The 25,301-nt window shown below is 48.1% G+C and overlaps 1 protein-coding gene across 7 annotated transcripts in view; it reads left to right on the forward strand.

Annotated features, from left to right (window-relative positions):
* Positions 1-9,084: 9,084 nt before the first annotated feature.
* MINDY4 (MINDY lysine 48 deubiquitinase 4) overlaps positions 9,085-25,301 on the forward strand; it is a 118,936-nt gene continuing 102,719 nt past the window's right edge. For 6 of the 7 annotated variants that reach the window (XR_006601370.1, XR_001181121.2, XR_001181122.2 and 3 more), the window contains exons 1-4: positions 9,086-9,255; positions 15,162-15,281; positions 18,954-19,189; positions 22,268-22,514. Coding sequence is in view for 3 of the 7 variants with exons in the window: in XM_013061478.2 (XP_012916932.1) it covers positions 9,193-9,255; positions 15,162-15,281; positions 18,954-19,189; positions 22,268-22,514 (666 nt within the window). In the remaining 4 variants the exon portion in view is untranslated. Of the gene's footprint in view, positions 9,256-15,161; positions 15,282-18,953; positions 19,190-22,267; positions 22,515-25,301 lie in introns of all 7 variants that reach the window. The other variant, XM_045062848.1, reaches the window with a different exon arrangement.

Raw genomic sequence — 25,301 nt, forward strand, 5'->3', positions numbered from 1 at the left:
CACTCAAATACCCAGAACAAGACATTCTTGTCCTTCCAGCTTCCAGGGCAGGAGACCTGACCTCCAGTGCAGCAGATTCCTGTCTATCTGGTTTGTGGCCAAGTTAGTCACTCCCTGGTGTCAGAAAAGGGGGCAAGCTTCTCTCTGTCTGTGGGAGGTATCACAACCCATTCCCATCTTGAGGGAGAAGAACACTGAGCCCTGAGCACTGGCTTACCTGTGGTCTCAAGGAAAGTCAGCAGCCAAGACGCCAAGCCCTCCTCTGACCGTTTCTGCTAAGACAGGGTGCCCTTGCTGCATTCACGGAAGACAGTGACTGTTTTCTGATATCAGCAGTGGCTTGCACAGTGATGCAGTCTGCCATCTTGTCCTGCACCCCAGGGCCTGAACGATTACCTCCAGATAAGCCGGGGTGTGCGGAGCCTGGCCTGCTGCCACAGGGCCCCACTGACCATGAGGGGACCAATGGGGACTTCACTGTGCCATCAGGCTCATGCTACCTGTGACTTAGGGGAACAACTTTGGTTCTCACAGCCAGAGAAGTGAGCACACAAATGGGGAAACTGAAGTCTGTTAGCTGTCCAAAGTCGCATGGCAGCCCATGGCTGGCAGATTTGAGAGGAGGCTGTGGAACTGGGCACCCCTAGTCACCCCTGATGGACCAGGGTCCATCCCTCGAGGAAGCAGGGCAGGGGAGCCGCAGCCTTGGCTGTCATGGCCCTGGGTTTATATGAGTTTGTGTTAAGGTGTGTTAGTGTTCTGGGGTGGGGTGAAGTTCCTAGATTCCCTTCTGTATCTCCCCAGGAGGGGCAGACCAAGGAGAGGCATGGGAGGAGCCAGGGGATGGGGACAGAATTCTGAGGGTGGAGTCTGGAGTAGCTGGAGTCCTCATAAGACCCAGGCAGGCAGGAAGAAGGCCACCTCTGAAGGAAGAGAGCAGGGGGCACGAGTAACCAGAACCCCTTCCTGCTATGGCTTTCACAGCAGCCCAAGCCCTGGCTCTGGGCACCATGTTGGAAGTCACACTTCATTTCAGCCTCCAGGGGACCCTCCAATGACTGCAGGACCATCTTCCCCAGTCATCTCCTCAGCCCCAGCTTCTTGTTCTTACCCATCTCCTCCCCCAACCCCAGACAGCCATTCAGGTGGCGCTGATCAGCCTTGAACCTAAATGACCCTGTCCCTAGAAGGGCTCCTCTGAACACTGTAGCTCAGAATCGGCTCCAGAGCATGGCCTAGGGCTCCTGGAAAGGCAGTGGTTATGCTCTTGGCTGACAGATATTAGGCTCATTGTTTATCCGGGCTTAGACTCAGTGAGAATGGAATTAGAAGTTGTAGTCACTACACGGTGTAGTCCTGAAGTGTAAATGGGAATTAATACGTACAGAGTATGACGCATGGGGCTTGATCACAGGAACCATGGTAACAGTTATGGTCGGTGCTGTTACCTGGTGGCTAGGCCCAGGGTGTCTGTCTGTCTCAGGTCTTATTCCTTTCACCTGCCCTTTACCATTCTTAGTCACCTCTCTGGTCCTGCAGGGAACATGCTCATTGACTTCAGTCCCACCCTTATGAACCACCCAGTGCCTGTGAGTCTTGCAGAGATAATCACTCCCTCCTGGTCTACTGCCCAGTGAGATGGGCTTGTGAGCTGGAAGGGAACATGTAGGACACAGGGCTAGGGGAGGGGGCTCCCTGGGGGGCTGGGCTTCAACCCCCACTCTTGGAGGCTTCTCTGCCTTCACTGTTGTCTCTGACATTTTCAGGACAGTAGGTCCGTCTAGGACCGGACCAGTCCTTTGGGTGGGATAGTAGATGGGTCCCCAAGTTGCAGAATTAGATCCCTTTTGAGGGCACGTTTCTCATCACAGGACTGTACTGAGATGTGATATAGTGAGATATGATCATTGAAGACCAGCTGGAAGGGTCCTTCCTTCCTTTCTTCCTTCCCTTTCTTCCATCCTCTCTCTGTCATCTTTTCTTTTTCCCCTCTATTGTCTTTACCTGTTGTGACGATATATCTATCTATCCATCCATCCATCCACCTGTCTGTCCATACTTCTCCTTCTTCCCTTCATTGTCTACACTTGTCGTGACTATATTACATGTGGGGGTGTGAACCGCCACCCAAACTGAGTACTCAGATGTGATACTTAATGGGCTTCTCCCCCGCTCCTTGCCCCCTGCATTCACCACCTGAGATCACTAGTGTGAATTTTATATTTATTATTCTCCTTAAAAATAAACTTTATCACATATTTATGAACATCTACACTATCAAAGCATGTCCCCAAGTTGGTGGGACATACTTATCCTAAACAACTATTTACTGCTTATCAAATTTCAAATTTAACTGAATGTTCTATATTTCACGTGGCAGCCCTGTTTCAGATCTGGTCATGCAGCCTAGAGGGAAAGAGCGCAGTCTGGGAGTCAGGGCTGTTTGTGTGAATTAGGAAAAGGGGCCTCCTAGAGATGGACAAATTATAGAAAGGGGCCCTGTGGGATGATCAACTGGGGAAATGTATTTCTCTCCCTTTGGAAGGACTCTGAGAACAAGGTGCCCCTTCTGAATGGACCAACTCCTTAAGGCTTACTTGGTCCCTTCCCCCCCTTTTCTTCAAGCATTTTTCAGCTTCCTTTCTCCCACAACCCCTACCCTTTGTGTGGGGTGTACTCTGCACAGCTGGACATAACATCCCCTTCTAAGAGTCAAGAAACCTAGATTCTAGGATTCTAGTCTCAGCCCCGCCACTAATTGGCTGGATGGCCTTGGGTGAGTCTTTTCCCTTGTTTGGGCCTCCTGTTTCCCTTCTGTGAAGTAGGGGAGATGGAATCCAATCCAATAATCTACAAGAGAATTCTAGGAGCCAGAAATCATTGATGGGAAAGTGCTTTGGCAAGTAAAAGCTTTTTGCACAAAAGACTGTTGACATTATTTCCCTGTAGGAGATCTGGAACGGCCCCTTGAAATGATCTTGTCTAATCTCTTTGTTCAATAATTCAGGAAGCTGAGGTCTGGGAGAGGGTGTGACTTGTCCAGAGACACACAGCAAGCTAGTAGAGATTGGAGTGACAACGTCAGTGTACCCTCTTTTCCACTAGGTGTCCCCACAAGCTTGGAAGTGTGCAGAAGCCCCTCCTCTCCTCGGGACTCTCCCTGCATGGGGCCTAGTCAGCCCTAGCAGCTCCAGCCCTTCCCTCAATGTGTATCTATTGGAGTGGACTCTTCTCTGGACTGGGCCGGAGAGGCATCGCATTTGAGCAGGTTTTAGAAATGCTTGTGGTGGAAAGATCAACAGGCAGAAGGAGGTTGGGTGCTCCCGGTATGAGACCCTTGGCTTGGAGGCAGTATCCTCAGACACAACATATGCATGGCCAACTGGGTGTGTCCTGGACATGAAAGTGGTCACCCTGCACCCACCCTCATGCCTCAGACCCCTTCCACACGTTCCTTTGGTGGACCTGCAGGGGGCTGCATGATGGCCTGTCCTTAGAGGTCAGCGCCTCAACCTCCACTTCCAGTAGGCACTGGCCTCCGTGTGACAGCTGCCTCTGACACCCTTGTGGGCAGACTAGGGGACCACATGGTGGCAGGCACCCCCCCCCCCCCCGCCAAGGCCTGAGGAGGAAGGGCTCCCAGCTCTCCTTGGTGGCCCTTCCCAGTGCTGTGAACTCTGTTTCAGGTCGGGCTCCCCAAGCTGTCCTGGGCCAGTTTTCTTCCCTAACACCGCTCTTTAAGGACTAGTCTCCATTTGGGACTTGCCTTGCCTTGTCCCGTACTTCTCTCTCTGTAACAATTCCATCTCTCCCTGCATGAGTTCTGCAGCTTCAGCCTTCCTCCTGCTGTTTCTGGAGTGTTCCTTATGCCAGTGGTGAACTCCTTCAGTGGCCACCCTGGAGGACAGGGACAGATGACAAACACACAGATCACGTGCTAAATGCATAGCTGGTGACCTCCTGGAATTTATTACGTGCGAGCCCCTTTTAAAAAATACTTTAACATTGTGATTAAATACATATAACTTAAAATTTACTGTCTTAACCATTCTAAGTGTGCAGGTCAGTGACATTAAATGCAATCACGTTGTTGTACAAACTGCACCACCGTCTGTCTCCAGAACACTTGTAACTTCCGAAGCTGTGTCCATGGAAAAACAACTCTGTGTCCACTGAAGAACTACTCCCCATTTCCCTCTCTCCCCAGCCCCTGGCAACCACCATTCTCCTTCCCACCTGTATGAACTTGACTACTCTGGGCACCGGGCACTAGTGAAGTCATGCTGTGTTTGTCTGTCTGTGGCTGGTTTGTTTCACCAAGCATGATATTTTCAAGGTTCATCCATGCTGTAGCCTATTGCAGAATTTCCTTCCTTTTTAAGTCTGGATAATATTCCATCGTAGGGAATGCCTACCCCACTGTGTTTATGCCTGCACCCATCAGTGGGCACTTAGATCATTTCCACCTTTGGCTGTTGTGACTAACATTGCTATAAGGCCAACCACTTATTTATTTATTTAAAGATTTTATTTATTTATTTGACAGAAATCACAAGTAGGCAGAGAGGCAGGCAGAGAGAGAGAGGAGGAAGCAGGCTTCCTGCTGAGCAGAGAGCCCGATGCGGGGCTCGATCCTAGGAGCCTGAGATCATGACCTGAGCAGAAGGCAGAGGCTTTAACCCACTGAGCCACCCAGGCGCCCCTAGGCCAACCACTTTAAAAAGTATGTAAAACTTGTTTAATTCTCCCAAAGGCCCCATGTGGAAGGTATTGCTTTTATTCCTTATTTTACAGTTGGGAAAACTGAGGCATAGGTGTTAAAAGTCTTGCTCAAACCACACAGCTGCAAAGAAGCTGAGCCAGGCTGTGTAGCTCAAGAGCCTAAGAGCTTTACCTGTTGCCCCCACTGTCATCTCACAGAGTGCCAGGAATGCGTGGAGCTGGTGCAGGGGAAATTCCAGGAAGGCTTCCTGGAGGTGACCTTTGAGCTGGGTTTTAAGAGTGAGTTGTTCACTAATGTCTAATGGGGAGGAGAAGGGCTAGCCATTTCTGGCAGAGGGAAAACCTTGTGTGATGTGACTAATAATACAGGACCCATGCCTACTTCACTCTGCCTGCAGTGGCACAAGTATGAACAGAGAAGACACAGGTTGCTGGTTATAGAGTCTCAGGAGATTCCCAACTCCCCACGCTGCCACTCGACCATATTACGGGAATCAGGTGCCATCCTTGGCTGTGCCGAGGTGGAGAAAAGCTTCCACAAAGTCTCTGCAGGTTCCAAAAGCATATCAATTTCCCAATCTCCTCCCGCCCCAAGACCATAACACCCCACGTGATTGTGGGGGTGGAGGTGGAGGTGGTGGGTGGAGCTGGGGACCAGAAAGCAGACACAATGATGAGATATTGGTGGCTGTTGCCATTTTTGCCCTTAAATGCAGACCTTTCTTGCCCTAGTGCACTCTAGGTGATGCACTCATGCACTCCTAGGTGCATGAGTGGTGATCCTCAGGCTCCATCAGAAACACTGACCAGTCCTACCATCTTGCTACTCCATGCAAATTTCAAAAACCCTGAATATCCCTCTACACCCCCTGCACCCCCAGAGCTCTGAAAAAGCCCAAGGTCAAGAGAAACAGTTGTTTACCACAGGCATTTTAATTTGCTTATCTAGGAAGGAAGGAACAAAAGTTGGACATTCTGGTTATCTCCGTTTAAATCAGCTTAAATGTTAGCATAGAGGCTATGGGACAGTTCCCGTAGGCTACTGTCTCTCCTAATAGAAAATGGTGTGGAGATTTGAAGTCATGCACAGGCAAGGAAGCATGACTGGCCCAGGCATGTTTGGGGATCCAGGTCTGCAGGATATGGGGTCTGAGCAACACGTACATCCAGGCACACACTGGGTGTGTGTGCTGTGTGTACAGTAAGTATTTGAGGTGGAAAGGGTACAGTGATTTGAGATCCAAATAGCAAGGACCAAGCGGGGTGCCTGGGTGGCTCAGGGTCAAAGCCTCTGCCTTTGGCTCAGGTCATGATCCCAGGGTCCTGGGATCAAGCCCCGAGTCGGGCTCTCTGCTGAGTGGGAGTCTGCTTCTCCCTCTCTCTGCCTGCCTCTCTGCCTACTTGTAATCTCTGTCTGTCAAATAAATAAATAAAATCTTTAAAAAAAATAAAAAAAGGACCAAGGGTGTAGAAATAGGCCATTTTGAAACAAAATGACATCAGTATGCCAAAGGTTGTTAGTTGACCTCCTGCGTCTATTGTACCCATCATTCCTTTCATAGTAATAGAATTTTTTAGCTGGGCACATGGCTGCCAATCAAAGACTATATTTCCCACCCTCCTTTGCAGCTAGGTGTGACCAAGCAAGTGAGTTCTGACAAAGTGATGTATGCAGAGTATTTTGTGCCAGCTTCTGGAAACCTTTTCTAAAATGGGGTACACACAAACTATTTGCTTTTTATTCTTCATCCTTTACTCCATCCTGCTACCTCGAACATGGATGCTGGCATCTTGGGCTCTAAGGTCAAGGCCACACGTCTGAGAGAAAGAATAGAAAAAAAACAGAGAACCTAATAATGTGTAGCTCTGTAGTATAAGCCCTAGATTTCCATGAGAGACAAACAAATAATTTTAAGGCATGTTGTTGTTCTTATTGTTGTTATCATTTTGGCAAGCATATCTGTTCTGGGGTAACGTCTCTTTCAGGGCATGAGGAGGGACGTGATGTTAATCTGTCCCATTGCTGATGATGGTGACTCTGACCACTTCCTTAATGTCATGTTGACCAACTTGCTTTACTGGAGCATGACAGTTTTTCACCTTGTAATTCACAAATATCTCACAGAGAGGTATTTTGAGATTATGTAAATGTCCTGTTCTGCTTTTACCCACTGGTTTTAGCATTCATTGATGATTCTTGTCTGAATGAATTATTATGCTGGTTGTCAAATGGTGATTTGCTAATTCCATCATTCTTCATTTACCAGTTGACATTCAAATGTGAGGAGGAACTAACTTCCTTCCTTTCCTTCCTTCCTCTCTCCCTTCCTTCCCACCCCCCTTCCTTTCTCCTTCCTTCTTCCTTTCCTTCCTTCCTTCCTTCCACCCTCTCTCCAGATGGCCCTCCTGCACAGACCTGCACAGTCAGCAAGACTGACCACCCCTGGCATCCAGGAGGTCTTGTGTGCTTTGGGCAGAGTGGAAGGCCAAATCTCACCAGGACTGCAGCTGTCCCACTTCATGTTGCTAGGGCCTGGCTGAGGCTTGGTCTTGCTTCCATCACCAGTCTCATGTTGGTGGCCATGTAAAGTAGAGATTGGGAGGTGGCCAATGGGGCTGTGTGGAGAGCATATAAAGGAATCGCTTTTTCATCTTGCCAAGAGCAACCTGTAATAGACTCCTTGTCCTGACCTCTGGGAATGGTGGCCAGATGCCTCGGAAGGACTGAGGGTCACATTGTTAGAAGGACTTTCACAATGTCCTTCCAAAACAGCTGGTCCAGACATGTTGTACCTGGTCAGATCCAATCTCCCACCTCTGTTCTCTGGAGCCCTCTGACCCAGGTAAATGCCCAGTCCTGTCCTGCTCTCAAGGAACTTGAGGTTGGAGGGGGATCCATTCAGTCAGTCTCTATCCTGGAGCATCTTGGAGGAAGCAGCCCATGAACTCAACCCTCACAACACAGGCCTGTTCCAAGTCCCGTACTGCGCCTGCTGGACCCTGCTGCCAGAGCCCCACTGGGCACCAGGCAGAAGCCAGGGACCCCAGAACTCTTGTGGTCAGACCTGCACAAATTCAGGAGCTCAGAGACTCAGATGCCTAGAACCACTGCTGTATAGTGATGTGTAGAACTTTACCCATGCCCATGTATGTGTGCACACACACATCATAGAACCCTTTCAGTGTTATGAGACAAAGCCATCTAAAGTGTCCCTAATTCCCCTTTCCTCCTTCCCTTCCTCTGGACCTCTGGGGCATAGAATTAATTAATCATCTGCCTTGGTTCATGACATCTTCTCAACATCGGTCCCCACAAGGTCATCTTTTATTAAACTAACGAATTAATAGAAACACTATAACAAATGCTTAAGAAACAAATGCCCTAATGACACCCAGAACGTTGACAACTACTTAAATGTACCCATGTGGTTCTCCCTCACCCTGCACCCCTTCCTCCCCCTCTGGAAGCAACCACTGTTCTGAGTCATGTGGTCTTCATTCCCTTGCTCTTATTACAAAGGGCTTTACTGAAGCATTATATCCCCACAAATTATGATTTTCTGGTTTAAGTTGTTTCACATTTACACAAAGATATGCTGTATGCAGTCTTTTGGGAGTTAACTTTTCCACTCAATTCCATTGCTAAGCTCTGTAAGTAAGTAGTCTCTTGAATCTCTGAGTAGGTGAAGAAATTACAGCTGATCACTGTGAGGCCAATGCTCCTCTTGGCTAATGCTGGTTTTATGTTAGTCTGTGGCATAGAGAAATTCCATTTGATGGGGTCTGGGGTCATGCTCTGTAGCTCTGCTTTGTTTAGCACCTCCATTTTATGGCCCTTGGAAAGCATATTTTTCTTTGTAAATTGTAGATATAATGATTGGGTCCTTATTTCGATGACACCTGTATAGAATGCTTGGTGCTCAATTACCCGCAGTATCATTATGGGACAGCAGGCACTAAGTGGGTTAGAGACTGGTCCGTCCTTTTATTTCAGCACCGAGTTCACAGAGTCCTGGGCCTCCTTGTCCCACGCAGTCCAGGCCAGCCAAGGTCCCGAGCCCAGGAGCCAGCTGTGGTGCTGTGGGTGGCCCTCTCTGGGCCACTTCACTGTGCATTTACTTCTCCAGGAACAGGGAGTCAGGCATTCTCCGCATTTCCCATTTTGGGCAATCAGGACTCAGCGTGGAGCAGTGGCTGGTTTTAGGCCACCCAGAGGGCAGGCAAGAGCCATGACAGAGCCAGGACCAAGCTGGGAGCCCACGCCTGGGCCCTGGGAGGCCTTGGGCTCCAAAGCCAGTTTGAAGCACGCTCCTCCCCTTCTCCCCGCCCTCCCAGCCGGCGGGCTCGGATGAAGGGGAGGAGCTCTCCCGGCTCCGGTGACACCGTCACCAAGGCAACGCGGCCATACTGGCCCCAACGGACCTGGGGCCTGGGCTGCGGCGGCGCGGCCTCGTGGGCAGAGCCGGCGGCATGGACAGCCTCTTCGTGGAGGAGGTGGCAGCCTCCCTGGTCCGGGAGTTCCTCAGCAGAAAGGTAGGTCGCGGCGCCGCCTCCACCGCTCGGGGCCACTGCCCCAGGGTGAGGGTGCAGTCTAGGGGTACCCCCGCCAGCTCCACGCCTTCGGGAAGGAAGAGTTCCCTCCTGCCGCCCCCTGCCCCGGGGATACCCGACGGGAGCGCCCCTTTCCCGGACCTGCTGAAACTACATTTCCCAGGAATCATCGCAGCCCCGCGCAGCGCCCACTGGCCACGCCGGCCCGCGGCCGCCGTCCAGCGCTGGCATCCCGCCCCTCCGGCGGAGGAAGTGGCACGGGGACCCGCACGGGGAACGGCACGGGGTGGGGGCGGCGGCCCGGGGTGAGGGCGGCGGCCCGGGGTTGGGGTGGCGGCCGGGGGCGGCTTCCTCCCGGCCTCTTAAACCACGGTCGTCTTGTCGCGGCCGGCTGGGAGCGCATGGCGCAGGCCTGGCAGTCCGGCGCCGTCGCCCGTTCCACCACCTCCACCCTACCGGGAAAGAAGGTCCCCCAGTGGGAACCCAAGGAGCCAAAACGCGTTCCCGATAGTTGAACCCTTCAGTCGTGCTCCTCGGCAGTGGGAGCTTGAGGTTGCAGCCTTGGTTGTTTTAAACTTCCGTTGTGTTGCACAGGGAGAGTTTTCGGAGTGCTCAGAAGTTGGGGAGGTCCTTTGCAAGCGGTCTGCAGTGGAGGTGGGGACACTGTGGGACAGAGGTCGTTGGAGGTTACCGCGTAAGCCAGTGTAGGGACAGCAACTATTCCATATTCTAACTCAATCTGTGCAGAGTGACCGAGGGCTTGGCACTCACGGTGTCTGTGTCGTGTTGAGTAGGGGCCATGGGCAGCTGTCTAGGTTAAACATACAAAGAAAATCTTTTTTTTTTTTTAAGATTTTTTTTTATTTATTTGAGAGAGAGGTAGTGAGAGAGAGCATGATCGAGGTCAGAGAGAGAAGCAGACTCCCGGTGGAGCTGGGAGCCCGATGGGGGACTCAATCCTGGGACTCTGGGATCATGACCTGAGCCGAAGGCAGTCAGTCTTCCAACCAACTGAGCCACCCAGGCGTCCCAGAAAATCGTTTTTTGAAGGGGAAATTGGAAGGGCTTTGGAATCAGGTGGGGCAGTTCAAATACCAGCAACTGGTTAGCAGTGAGAGCTTGGATCCGTTACTCACTGTCTCAGTTTCCTTTTCTGTAAAACAGAAAGACCCACCCTTTGCAGATTTATGATGGGGATTAATAATATATAGTCAGCCCCTAAGCATCGTATGCACATAGTAGGTACCTGTATTCAGCGTTATCTTCACCCCCCCATCTCTCATCTGCATCTGTTTTGAAAGTGTCTTTCTTTGCTTTTTAAAAGTTTTTTTTTTTTTTTTTTCCATTTAAAAATGTTTACATGCACTGTGGCTTCATTGTATCTGCTCTGTTTTATGGCTGGTTGACCTTTTGTCACCAAGTCCTGGCCGCACGTTGGATGTCAGTGACACATCCTGTGAGGCTGCCCACTATTACCATTTCTTTTCAGTTTGGACCACCAAGCAAAACTGTCAGCTTTCCTCATGCCTTGCCTTCCTTGAGTTCAAAGGAAATCCACAGTCCTTACCTGCTCTCTAAGGCTCCCCCATGTCTTGGCCCCAGTGTACCACCCACCCCAACGTGGGTTCCAGCTTCTCCCACATGCTTTCCCCGCTTCCACCCATGGCCCACCCCAAGTCTGTTTCCTCCAGGTGGTCTTCTTGGATAACTCCAGTCGGAATACCTGACTTACCTCGTCTGTGACTTGCTCTTTGGCGCTCACGTTACACTTTATATGTCTGCCTGTCTTGCCTACTAGAACAGTCCACAGAGCTGACACCTGATCCGGGTGGAGTCTTGGCAGTGTGTGGCTCATGGGGCCTCCTCTCCCTCCCATTTTTCATCCAGGCACACTGAAGCTCTGACCTGACAAAGGAGTTGCCCACAGTCGCTCAGAAAGTTGTAGAGAGCTGGGACTGCAGTCCAGTTCAGCTGTTGTCCTTGTCACCTTCTGCTCCAGTGCCGAGACCATGTACCCCCTTCAGGGCTTGGCACAAGGCAGGCATAACCTGGAGAGTTCCCATCATAGTGTGAGGTACCTTCTAGATGCCTGTTTGTTTTCTCAGATCCTCGTAACAGTCCTGAAAGACAGGAATTCTTACTCCCTTTCCTGCAAGATGAGCACGAGACTGGAGGGCTAAGAAACTTGCCCAGGGTGAGCAAGGGAGAGCTTGTCACTCCTCTCCTCAAAACCTTCCATGGGCTTTTTACTACAACCAGAATGAAATCCAAGGGAAGGCCTCACCCAAGCCTCAAGGCACTCTATGACCCTGCTACAGGCTGGGCCTCTGGCCTCACCTTCCCCTACCATGTCCTCTGCTCTCTACCCTACATCACACCCAGCTATGCTGGCCCCCGTCCAAGCATGGTCTGCCCTCAGGGAGAGTCATGCTAAAGTCCTGCAGTGTCAGGGTCCTCCAAGGTGACTCCTCATGCCCCAGCCTCCCCTTCCTGCAGCAACTTGACCCCATCCTACCTCTGCCACCCATTCCAAGCGGTCATGTCCCAGGCCTATTGCTATCCGCACCCCACCCTTTCCGGAATCTGTGTAATCTGTCATCCTCACTGGCAGCTCACCTCCCTTAGCAGCCCGCCTGTCATAAACTGGTCTTCAGTCTCACTCATATCTGCATTCCACAGTTCCTGCCAATTGCTCCCAGGCCCCTGGCTCTGTTGTGATCTCTCCCTACTTCTTAGCCACCCATCGTTAGAATCACACCCTCAACAACATGCTCACCTCCCTTGCCCTTCTCTTTTTTCCTCATGCTCCCCCCACCCTGAGTTTTCAAATTCACCTTGCTACTGCCCCCCCCCCCCAACCTGGCCTGAAGCCCTGAATGGGGCTGGAGATAAACACACCACCATGTGGTCAGTCCCCTGAGGCTTATAGCTCTCCAGCTGGCTCCCTCTCTCCACTCTGGGATGGCCGTGTCACACCTGCCCTCACCTCCAACTGCACAGCTCCTTCCCCATTCTTGTTTCACAGAGAGAGCTCCCGACAGGCTGCACCACCACAGTTGTAAACCTTTCTGGGCCTGGACCCTCACTCTGCCTCTGTCCCTGCTCCTGCGAGTGAATTCTCCATACTCCTGGGAAAGCCACCCCCTCCCCGAGTATCTGTCCCCACTTGCCTGCGTGAGGGCACTGCTGCAGTTCTCTCTCTCTGTTGCACAGACATTTTGTCTTCTCTCCTTGTCGCTCCTGCAGAATCCCATCTTGACCCCCAAGTCTCTCCAGCCAATTTTTCTTCTCCCTCTTACAGCCAAATCCCATGAAAGAACTGGGTGTGCTTTGATTCTAATCCTTCTTCCTGCTTGCTCAGACCCACTCTAATCTGGCTTCTGTCCCCACCGATCCACGGAACTAACTCTTGTCAAGTGTGTCAATGACCTTTAACTTTCAGTCCTCACACTTCTTGGTCTAACCATGTGTTTGACATAGCCGATTGTGTCTCGCTTCCCGGAAGCTCATTCCGCTTGGCTTCTGGAGAGCCCTTTCTGCACTGCCTCCTCTAACCTCTCTGGTTCTTTGCTGGACCCCCTCATTTCCTGGAGCTGTGTGTGTTGGGCGTCTCCAAGACTCAGTCTTCTCTTCTCTTCTTCACTTGCTATTTTGCAGGTGCCTCTGCTAGTCTACTGGATTCCAGGGCCATCAATGTGACAACAGTTCCCAAATGCCTATCTCTGGCCCAGGTTTCTCCCAGAACTCTTACATTCTTTCCAACAGCTGAGTTTACATTTCCTCTTGGACATCCAATAAATATCTCAACACGTCCAAAATCCAATTCCTGATTCCCTCTATGCCTTGTAAGTTTCCCATTTTGGTAGGCAGTATCACCATCTTTCTAGTTGCTTGGGCCAAAACCTTTGTGATCATTCCTGGCTTTTTTCCTTTGTGTATACCCCACATCCAGGCCATTGGTACATCTGTTGGCTTTACCAGCAGAGCACACAGAGCATGTAGCCACTTCTTTCTACTTCTGCTGCCACCACTTAGTCCAAGCCACTCCATCTCTCATATGAGTTGTTCAATAACATCTTAACTAGTTTCTGCTTAATCCCTTACCTCCAAAAACCTATTCCCAGCCTAGCAGCCAGTGATTCTTTACAAACACAACTCAGTTCATGCTCCTTTTTAAATCCTGCTTCCACCCCACCATTTCACAAAAGCCAACAAGGTCTTTCCTTTCCAGGATCTGGGCAGCCTCTCTGACCTCATTTCCAGCCCCTGGTCATGCAGCCATAGCTGCACTGGCCTCCTGGGACTGCCACATGGCTTTTGCCCTTGCTATTCCTTGTCGAGAATACACTTCTCCCAAGTGTCTTCATGGCTTGCTTTCCTACTGTCCTCATGTCTCTTCTTTAATGTCACCTAATTGTGAAACCTTTCCTGCTTCCCCAACAGAATGTCAGCTCTGTGAAGGAGTGAGGTGTGTCTTATTCGCTCAGTATCTCTTGCATTGAGAACAGCCCACCATATAGTGGGTGCCTAGGAAATGTTTGTTGAATGATGAAGATTAAGTGGACCAGGTGGAGCTGAGGACTGGCTGCTTCCTGAGGGCATCCTGTCCACTACCCCAGTAGTTCTCACATGTCGGTGTGCACCACAGTTCCAGGGAGTTTGTGAAATGTGCCAAGACTTGCTTGGCAAGATCTGAACTGGTGACAGATGTAAGGGGTTGTCCAGCAGTGAGGGACTCTCATGGTTTCTGCCTCACTCTGATTGGCAGGAAAGCCATGGGGGAAACCCAGATGAAACAGGGGTGCTTGCTATAACCCCCACTTCCAGTTCATTCTCCCTAGAGCACTCAACCATGCCCCTGCCTTTCCCCCAACATGCACACCCATTTCTTTCTGATCCCCCTCCTTAGCACTTCCTTTTTATTCCCTTTGGTTCCGGGTTGTGTTCATATCTCTTTCTTTACAAATTCTTCCTCCCTCACTTCATGGCAAGCAGCAGGTTTTGTCCTGTTCTCTCATCAGTGGGAGCCTCTGTGAGATTGTGAACACAAAGCCTGGGGGAGAAGTTAAGGCCTGGCAACTGTGAGGGTCCTGATCCACAAAGAGTCAGGGGCTCCCTTAATGGCAGGCTGAGCTGTCTGTGAGCTGTCTCTTTCTCCTCCATGTTCGGTGATCACCCTGGCCCAGCAAGGTGGGCAGGGAGCTGCATCTGTGGTTATTTTTTGAACAAAGAAGCCAGGCTCACAGGAAGAATAGCTCTTACCTTTGCCAGAGTGTGTCTCAGTTGGGCCTTCTGGATGGTCAGGGCTGAATGTTGCTAATGGCCTCCCTGGGAACTCAGCAGACATTTACCACGTGCTTCCAGTGAGCCTCAGTCCTGGCGTTGCTGACTCACAGGCTGGGATGGTCAGGACCCCCTGCTATGGGCTTCTCTTGTGTTACCCGGGCAGATCAACCCTTGCTCTCACCCGAGAAAAGAAAGGAATCATTATTGGCCTTTTGCTCATTTTTTGCCTTCAGTTTATTTTTAAAGCTTCATATTCTGTGGCTCCAAATCTAGTGTCTAACCCAGGGCTCCAGCCTTGGATGAGTCAGTGACCTGAACCTCACTTTTCTTTTCTGTAAAATGGGTCAGCAACTCCAATCTCAGCTCAGCCCATAGGGTTCTTGTAAGATTCAGAATAATAATTATGAAGATGTCAAGAATAAAGGTTATATAAAAATAAATTAAGTCAGTTTTTGGTCCTTGCAAGATCCTTGCAAGGAAGGCAGGATAGGCAGGGTAGGAATGATCATAAGGACACCAACAGTCTTTTATTTATAATCCCCATCAGAGACTGGAAGGTTTTGATTTAAAATGAAAATAATGATTCAGGTTTCTTCCCTCAGGGCTTAAAGAAGACATGTGTGACCATGGACCAGGAACGCCCACGCTCTGACCTCAGCATAAACAGCAGAAATGATCTCCGCAAGGTTTTGCATCTTGAATTTCTCTACAAGGAGAACAAGGTAACGTGCTTTGAAGGTGTGGTGTAGTGTTCTGGAACCGAGCTTGGCAATGTCAGAGCCCCTGTGGACCCTGCCAGGCTGTCGGAGATGGGTGGCAGGAGGTTCGCCATGCCTGCGGCCAAGGAGAAATAGGCCCAGCCAAGTTCTGACAAATCCCAAGTGTGAGCTGGGTTTCCAGGCTCAGTCGGGCCCCAGGCCCCCGCCAAGAGCGTATTTTGCGTGTGTGGCTGTGAAGCTCCCTTTGAACCTGGGCCCTTAATGGTTATTCCCTGTGCTCCCTCCTCCCCTAGGAGGCTGTTTTTAGTCAGACTGTACTTAAGAGTGTAGTATTCGGTTCTACTAAAATTTTCCATTCCCAGCCTGTGTAAGATTTTCCTTCTCCAATTCTGAGTAATAGCTTATTTTTAAGTCTGCCGTGACATTTAATTTAGGCAGAAGTGGGGCTTGGGTTCAGCTTAGCCTGGGGCATTGGAGTTGAGATAGCAAATGGTTGGGGGGTGAGGGTGGGGCTTCCCTGATCCCTCCCCCTCATCCACCCTGACCTGCGCTCCCCTCACCCAGTTATAAGCTTTCCACCGCATCCTGTGGTTCTCCTCTGTTGTGCTCTCGCACACTTATAATACAGGATGTGTGTGTGGTTGTTTAATTAGCACCTGCCTCCCCACTCACTACCTTGGATGCAGCAGGAGGCCAGAGATTGGCGTCTCTTGGTTCACTGTTGTATCCTCATACTTCATGTGTTGCCCGAGGACATAGTAAATAATCTCTATGTGTTTGTGGAAGATACGATTGGCTGCCTGACTGACTGAATGAAGCTTCAATTCTGGCCTCATTGGTTTTTCCTGCTATGAAGACAGAATCTTCTAATTTGATCGAAGAATGGACTCTCCAGCAGAGGTTGCCTTGTGGTAGGGCATAGCGTTAGCGTTAGGAAGAACTTCATGTTCTTATAGTTCAGCATTTATCATAATTTTTTAAAGAGGCAGTAAGATGATATTTCCTGGAGTCCAAATATGGAATACAAAGAAGGGGAGCCCCATGGTTGAATTGGGGGTGAAGAAGACTTGCCTTCTTGGCCTTTGAGGCAGGCAGCCCCCCAGGACTGGTCTAAGCAGCTTTTAAACTACCCATGGAATGGGGGCCCTCACCTGGGGGAGCTGTGAGCCAGAGAAAAGGGGCTTGTCAAGGTCTCACAGTGAGTTACCGAGGAGGGGGAAGGCTAGAACCAGACCTTCCGATTCTCAGTCCTACTGTAGTAATGGTGGTCAAGCCTCCTGTAATTGTAATGCTTTACTTAATTGAAATCTTAGCAGATTGGGTTGGAATGGGGGGCGGGTGACATCCCACCCTCCGTGCCCTCCAAGGCTGTTTCTGAGACACCTGGAGGATCCTCAGAAAACCACCCTCATGCACGTCCTCGGCTAGGGGGGAGCTCAGGCTGAGTTCCCTTCAATAAAATGAAGGATGCCATCAACCTAGGGGAACATTCGGGTTGCTAGAAGTTCCTCTGCCCGACTTTGATGAGAAAAAGGCAGCAGCAGCCAGGTGCAGTCCTAGCATCAGGTCAGTAAAAACATCGGATCTATGCCTGTCATCCTTGGTCCAGGGGTGGCACCAGGGCCCCTCCGCCTCCTCTAAGTGTCCAGCTGGAGTCCTATAGACCCAGGCAGCAGCCATCCAACCCATCTCCTTTTGCTGCATTGTATGTAAGGCAGGAGTGTGGACTGTACATTTTAGAAAGATTTTTTTTTTCTATAGTAAGATAGACAGGTAACAAGAAAATCAATTAAGCATGCTGGTACAGTGGGGATTTTATGTGAATGCAACTTTACCTAATTTCCTGGAATCATCTTTGCCATTCAAGTGACTTTGACTCCTCCGCTCTAATATAGTCTCCCTAAGGTAGTAATTATCTGAAGATGCTGAAGGGTTTTTCGTTACATCTTGGTAAGTGCCTTGATTATTTGATTTATACAGTAGTCTTTAGTAGTTATTAGATAATGAGTTGACCTTATATATTACAGAAAAATAGATTTATTAATCTACCTATTACATGATGATTTTGACATTCACACAAAGCTAGTCTGATTCTAGGAAATCCCTGTAACTTAATGTTAATTCCAGTAAATTGTTTTTCCCTGTTAAGGATATGATATATAAAAATGCCTGTGTAAAACTGAGGTTTTGAAAAAGGGTGTCCAGATTCATATAAAGGCTGTGACTATGCTGAGCAGAATGTTATGAAAAGTCATAAAGTATAATTCAGGTCATCTAGGGCTATAAATCTCTCGTATAGAAAGAAAAAGCAAGAAGGTTGAAATAAATTACATAACATCTCTCCCCGACTCTTTTCCTCGTGAGTTTCATTTAGACTTAGACAAAACAGGGTTTTTTTTGGGATCCCATGCTAAAAAAATAAAGCTGTCCCCTGATTTTGACTGCCTGATAAATCTGTTGCTGTTGGTCAGAACCCATCTGGCTGTGGGTGTTGGTGGCTGAGTTCTGCTGCACAGATCGGGGGTAGAAAGGGGAAGGCCTGGATGTGCCTGAGGGTCCTCTCTGCGCCAGGTCCTTTGTCAGGCCTTTTACTGCTCTGACTGCAGACTCACCAAATGCCTCGCATCTGACCACACTTCCCAGCAGCTTGGTGTTCCTGAGCAAGTGGGCTGGGGAATGACACAGTTACATGGCCTAAGGTCAGCTTGTGGATTGCTGCTTGGACATCTGTGTTTGTCCAAATTACTTAAAGGAATTTTAAGAGAAATCAGGACTCTGATCTTTGCAATTCTGGCTTAATAAGACACAGTAGGGCCTGGGACTATATATATTTAAAAACCTCCAAATGTGATATTTGGCATAGTCAAGGTTGGGAAAACCTGATGTCATTTCTTTCTTTCTTTCTTTTTTTTTTTTTTTAGAGAGAGAAAGAGAGAGTGCAAGAGTACAAGTGGAGGGGGCAAGGGGCAGAGGGAGAAGGAGAGAGAGAATCCTAAGCAGGCTTTACACTCAGCATGGAGCCTGACTTGGAGCTCGATCTCATGACCCTAAGATAATGATTTGATCTGAAATCAAGAGTCAGTCTTAACTGACTGAGCCCTCCAGATGCCCCTGATGTCTTTTATTTCTAAAACCAACTACTAAAGAGTTTCAGGTTTTTTTTGAGATTTGGTGTAGATTAAGTCAGTCCTAATGGCCTCCCTATGTTCTTTGAAATAACCTTCTGTGGCACTGTCCCTGCAGTCCCCAGTGTCCAGTGTTAAATGCAGAGTACACAGCTGAAGAGAATACTCAGGTCCCAGATGTTTATTATCTTGCACAGTTAACAATCCCTAAAGATTTATTTATTTATTTATTTAATGAACGGATGTATATTTTCTAAAGTTATTCCTAGGAGAAAAACCAAGAGGAAATTTGCTTGGTTATTTTCCTATTCATGTCATATTTTGTTAGAGTTGTTCATTAAATCTCCTGGCTCATGCATTGGATGTTAGTTCTTTCAGGGTAGAGATTTTTGTCTTCCATCTCTGTTGTAACACAGGACAATTGCTGAAAGAATGTACAGATGAATGAGAAGCTGATAAAGTATGTCAAAGAATTGCACTAGCCATCTTTTCCACCCTCCCTGTGAATCTGTACACATGGTTAATGATTTTTGTTTTCTTCCAACAATAGGCCAAGGACAATCCTCTAAAAACAAACCTTGAACTCATTACCAGATACTTTCTGGATCACTTTGGAAATACTACTAACAATTTCACTCAAGAAGTGCCAATCCCTGCACTCCCAGTTCCAAAGAAAAATAACAGATTATCATCAAGATGCCCAGAGACCACACTGGTCAATATATATGACCTTGCGGACGAAGATGCGACATGGAAATCGTCACTGTCAGAAACCAGCAAAGCCAGGTAGCTCTTCTTCTGTTTACAGGGTGGATTAGTTTCCTGTTGCTGCTGTGACCGGTGCCTATAAACCGAGTGGCTGGAACTGTCAGGGTTTTCCAGAAAAACAGAACCAATAAGAAGTGTGTATGTGTGTGAATGCATGTAAATATATATATGCAAGTATTATATGTATTTATATACATATATCTTTTTGGATTTATATTTCCTATATAGAGATTTATTAATTTTTTTAAACTTTATTATTTTTTTAAGTTGGCTCTATGCCCATGTGAAGTTCAACATACGGCTCGATCTCATGACCCTGAGATCAAGACCTGACCTGAAATCAAGAGTCAGATGCTTAACTGACTGAGCCACCCAGGCAGGTGCCCCTATAAAGAGATTTATTTTAAGGAATTGGCTCACATGATTGTGGGAGCTGGCAAGTCTCAAATCTGTAGGGCAGACTGGCATGTGGGAAACTCAGGCAGTATTCTGTGTTATAGCCTTGAAGCCGAGTTCTCTGGGAAACCTCAGTTGTTGCTCTTAAGGCCTTCCACTGATTGGACAAGGCACCCATATTACCTAGGATAAACTCTTTACTTGAAGTCAACTGATGTAGATGTTAATCATATCTAAAGAATACCTTCAGGAAGCATCTAGGCTAGTATCCAACCAAACAACTAGGCAACGTAGTCTAGCAAAGCTGACAGATAAAATTTAAGCATCACCGTGTCTTAAAGCAATACGAATTTATTATCTTCCAGTACCGAGGTCAGAAGTTCAAAATCGGTCCCACTGAGTTGACAGCAAGGTGTCAGTAGGGCTTATTCCTTCTAGAGACTTTTGGGGGAGAATCTGTGTCCTTTCTTTCTTTAGCTTCTCACAGTCACCTACATTCCTTGGCCTTGGTTTGTGGCTGCTTCCTCCGTCTTCAGAGCACATCCCTCCAGCCTCTGTTTCTATCATGGCATCTCCTACTCCTGACTCTGACCTCCTGCCTCTTTGTAACACAGAGACTTGTGACTCTAATGCCTGCCCCCCAGATGATCGAGGGTCATCTCCCCATCCCCAAACCTTAACACATGTGCAAAGTCCCTTTCCACATAAGGGAACATCCCCAGGTCCTGGGATCTGGACGTCTTCGGGGAGTCAGTATTCAGCCCCCACATTGTATGCTTTCAAATTCCCTGTTGAGGCACACTGTTCCTTTCCCCCAGAGGCCTTGGGAATGGAGGAGGATGCTTATGATTCAAATGTTTAACGTTTGTCAGCATTAGGGACTTGCTTTGTTTGCATTTTCTTAAAAAAATGGGTATGGAATTCTAAAAGCAATGCGGTAGACATGGAAACATCTGAAAAATAAGGCCTTTTGAAACTCATAGGAAGAAAATGAATTGCTGTTCTTGATTGAACCTCCATTATTTGGAAAGCAGTTATGTTAAATTACAACCTTAATATACCGCCTACAGTCGCTCACGAGTCTAATTCCCTCGGGCTGGGTGTTTCCTTCCAGCTCTGTTGAGAAGCCTTTTCTTTCATGGGGGTAGTCAGGGTGTAGGGTCTGGGCTTCCAGCTGCCGAAGGATGAGCACCATTAAAAACATTAACTCAGGGCTTAAGATGCGAAGGTGAATCAGGGTGGTGTGGAAGAAGATGGTTCTTCCTTCAAAGGCACGTACTGCCTGGCTGGGAAAAATGAATATTTCTGAGGCGATAAAGAACCAGGAGAAGTAGTGGAGGCTCCCGAGTTCCACCCAGTTGTCCAAGCTACAAACTTGGGTGTTATCCTTGACCTCTCCTGCTCTATCATTTTGGCCTTTGTGAGTCCTTAATGACACTAGACCCTTTCCTGCTTTCTCTGCCCTGGGAGCAGTGCCTCAGTTCCATACCCTCCTCTCTTGCCTGGGCTAGCTCCCACAGGCTTTCTCTTGCTTTCCAGGCCTCTGGTCACCTGCTCCAATCCTTCATCCACCTGAGGTAGTAACTGCTTCCCACAAACAAGTCTGGCTGTGCTGCTTCCCCGTGGAAAGGCCTTCAGACCCTTCCCAGGGCTTCCAGGGTAAAATATATACTAAGGTTAACCTGCAAAGCTCTTTCCTTCATCAGCTGCCTGGCTCACCCGGGCCTGGCCTGCTTTTACAGGGTTCTGTGCTAACGCCTGGGGCATTCTGGTTATCTCCTACCCACTAAGTCCTTCAGACTCAGTGCCGCCTTCTCTGCAAGTCCTCGATTTCCCCAAGCTGGTTGTGGCCCCTTCCTCTGCTGAGTATGCCCTCGTCATGGCACACACATGACTGCTTCTCTCATGGGTGACTCAGTGCTTGGTAATCAGCAGCTTGGCACAGAGCGGCCATCAATGCCTCTTTAGGCCAGAATCTGATGGTAGAAAACCCGCCAGCCTGTGTCAGAGTAGTGCTGGGCTCTCGCCAATCCATCCCAGATCACAGGTAATTACCAGTCCTCTTTATCTGGATCTCTTGCTCTCCTTCTCCTTCTTGTCATTTCTCCCTGCTTGTCTCACTGTATCTCATCATCTTTTGTTCTCTCTCTGTCTTTCCCCTACACACACACACACACACACACACACGCACACACATAATCTCTCTCTCTCTTACTCTCTTTCAATGCAAAGCAACCCGAGAAGAGAGGCCATCGGCATGCTCAACTGAACCTTAACCAAATAGTTGGGGAACATCAAGTTTGCCACATGTCTTCATCTACTAATGTCAATGAGGGGCAGTAAGGCTTTGTCTCCACGTAGCTAAGGACTGTACTGAAAGGCTATGGTTTTCTGTAATCACTTGGGTCTGGGACAAGGATGCTCTTTATATTTGAGGATATTAAATATTTAAGGATATTTGAGGAATGCTATCATGGGTCATCAATTCTGATTTTGTTTCTTGCTTCCTGTTCTTATTTTATAGGTCAGACTTGCCCTGAAATATTTTCTGTTCTTTATTTTTAATGCTAAGGCACTGCCTGGTTAGAATCCTTGCAGATTTATGAATGGGCTTGCTATGTGTGCCTGTTGAATGCAGGATTTATTATCATTGTTAGCTATTGAAGACTCTGTTTTAATGGAAATATCCCTTTTTTGCAGGCATGATAATCTTGATGGGGATTTACTTGGTAATTTTATATCATCCAAAAGGCCTCCCCACAAAAGTAAGCCCATGCAGGCTATCCCAGGTGAAAGCCCTGCCGTGGCCCCTGCATGGGAGAAGATGGACAAGCTTCATTCGTCAGAGCCTTCCTTGGACACAAAGAGAATGGGTGAGAAGATCAGGCCGAAGTCTGGCCTGATCGTCCGAGGCATGATGGCAGGGCCCATTGCCAGTTCCCCTCAGGTAGGTCACCTGGCTTCTGGTCACCTGCTATGGTGAGAGTGGAAAGTGAAAACCCGGCAGGGCTTAAGGGGTTTATTTGAGGGTACCCCACAAGACAGTCCAAGAAGGGGCGATCTGTGTGTTGGGATGGGAGGAACACCGCCTCTGTTTTCTCTGGTTGTACTGTCAGCTCCCTGTGGGAACCTCATCTCCTTCCTGCCCTCAGTTTACCCAGCAGGTCAATGAGGTGGATGCTGTGGTTTTATCTTCCTTTGCTGAGTGAGAACACATCCATTTTTCCCTTTGCCATTCAGGAGTTGGGGCAAGCCATACACGTGTAGAGAATATCTTTTTTATTTTTTTTCATCTTTTTTATTTTTAGTATTTTTAAAAAAATCTTCCTTATTTTTTAGAACATAGTAGTTAAAAGGGAAAAAGAAATCCTGATCTTTATGGTTTCATTTGCTTTGCTTTAAAGAGAAAGTCTAATAATGTCCCATCATTGTTTCATACTCTTCCTTAAGGAGGGGTTCTGGGAGGGTTCCATCAGATGGCGGAACTGAACCAAATGAGAGAATGAAGTAAAAGGAGTTTGTAAAACCAAAAAGAAACAGAAAAACAGAGGAAATTCAAATTTCAAATTTCAAATTTTTGTGATATTAGTCCAGTAAGAGAGCCTGTGCAAACCCGCATAGGTCATGTGTGTCCTCCTCTTCCACGCCGCATGACCAGGTGTGGGCCATGACTGGAGGCCAGCACTGCTCTCCCAGCTCACTTGGAGTCAGGGCAGGAAGAAGCCAACTGTCTCCCTGCCCCTACCTCCGTCTTGTGGGGATGGTTTTGGGTCATTTGGAAATCACTGGTTTACTGAGTTATCTGTGTTACTGACATCTTCTGAATGTTGACCTTTCACTACTAACCAATAAACCCACATCAAAAAAAGTCACATTTCTTGATGTTACCATCCACTCATCAGAAAAGTTTTCAGGTTTTGAGAAGCCATCGGCTCCCAGTGGCTGAGGCAAGTCTCCCCAGATTTTAATTTTTAAACCTGACAATTGTATTTTATCACTGACAGTCCATCAGCTGTTTCCCTTGAAGCGACAGGCTCAACTTATTTTCAGGGAAACGCCTGCGAAATACCCATGTCTGAATAACCACAGTTAGTCTGTCAGTTGTTCCATGGAAAAAACGAGCAAGTTCAATTCACAACTCCATGGCTGTGCAAGTGCTTTTCCTTGAGACAGCTGTCCTCCTCAGCAATGGGCAGAGTCTTTGCATATACCGCCCATTTTGCTTCATAGAATATTAAAGAGATGTGTACCATAGGGTTGAGATTGAATATAATTCTTTTTATGCTTCAGCATGGACAGTCTTTGTTTTTTTTTTTTTTTAAGATTTTATTTACTTATTGGTAGGGAGGAAGAACATGGCAGGGGGAGGGGCAGAGAGAAGGAGGGCAGCTCGGAACCAACCTCACACCCCTGAGACCATAACCCGAGCTGAAATCAAGAGTCAGGCCCTTAACTGACTGAGCCACCCAGGCACCGCAGCATGGATATTCTTAGGTGAAATTAGCATTTTACTGATTTTTTTTTTTTTTAATACCTCCAGCACTAACTAGGAAAGTTTGGTCCCACTGTCTTGATTTGTGCTACAGGCCAGCAGTTTTTCCCACCAGTTCATTTGCATCATTCCTGTAAATGTCAACACAGTGAAGAAGGCAAATCATGTCCTTTTATTATGAAGAAAATAGGTTTGAGCTCCCTAAAGGGATCTGGGGACCCTTAAGGCCAGCGGACTACACTTTGCGAACTGGTGGACCAGATGAATGCCAGGATCCTGTCCTGCAATGACATCCAGTCAATCACATCTGTGTAGTTGAGACTCCCTTTACAAGTGAGGTGTGAGGTAGATGACTTGGAGATTGTCCCAAACTTCTAGAAGGAGGAATGATTGCCTTGGGAGGTGTGTTTTTCCCCTGGGGTATCTGAATCCTGTGAAGGACATTGAAAGATAGGGTAGATTGTTGAAGAATTTCCCCAGGTTTTCTAGAAAGTGTTTTGTGGGTCTTTGAGTACTTTGGCCCTACTTACTTGTTTGCTCAAGAGAAAAAAAAGCAAGCTTTGCTAGGTATTTCATCATTTTTTTTTTCTACTAGATCAGCTCTGCCCTTTTAAAGGATGAGTAAGAGGCTGGGTTCCCTGCATTTGGCCCAGAAGTTTAGGTCTCCTTGGGAATGGTGACTAATATTTTCTTTACTGTGTGGCAGGGAAGGCCCTGGTGGCTTTGGGAGGTTTGTAGTGCCTAGTAATTTCCACTAGGCAAGAATACTACAGAATTAGCTGTTTCTATTCCAGCTTTGGCTTTACCATTTGGTTCAGGATTATTTCTGGAAATGCTGAGAGATCCCAAAGTTTAAACCCAGGAAGAGCTTCACAGGTTTATTTTTGTCCCTTTTACCTCCATTTCCCGACCCTAGGTTGGTAAACAACTTGAGTTCCCATTTTATCAGTTAATCATTGATAGTAAGAGAGGATATTTCAGTTGACTCCTTTGGAATTCCTTCATTTCAAACACTGAGCACAAGCCTTGAGTACTTACTCGGGGTAAGTCACTGAGCTGGATGCTCGGCAGGCACCAGAGATGAATGAAGACTGGCCTCTGCCATTCCTGGTCTGTTAGCAGGAGGGGTTAAGGCCCTGTGTGAGCAGGAACTGGGCAGAGGCCGTAGAGTGGTAGCCTATACATCAGGGTGGTTGACTGCCCTGATGGGTCTGGCTCTGTGCCAGTCCCTTCTACCGGCCT

This window comes from Mustela putorius, unplaced genomic scaffold (assembly GCF_011764305.1).
Source record: "Mustela putorius furo isolate JIRA1106 unplaced genomic scaffold, ASM1176430v1.1 tig00003845_pilon_pilon_pilon, whole genome shotgun sequence".
Taxonomy (NCBI): Eukaryota; Metazoa; Chordata; class Mammalia; order Carnivora; family Mustelidae; genus Mustela; species Mustela putorius.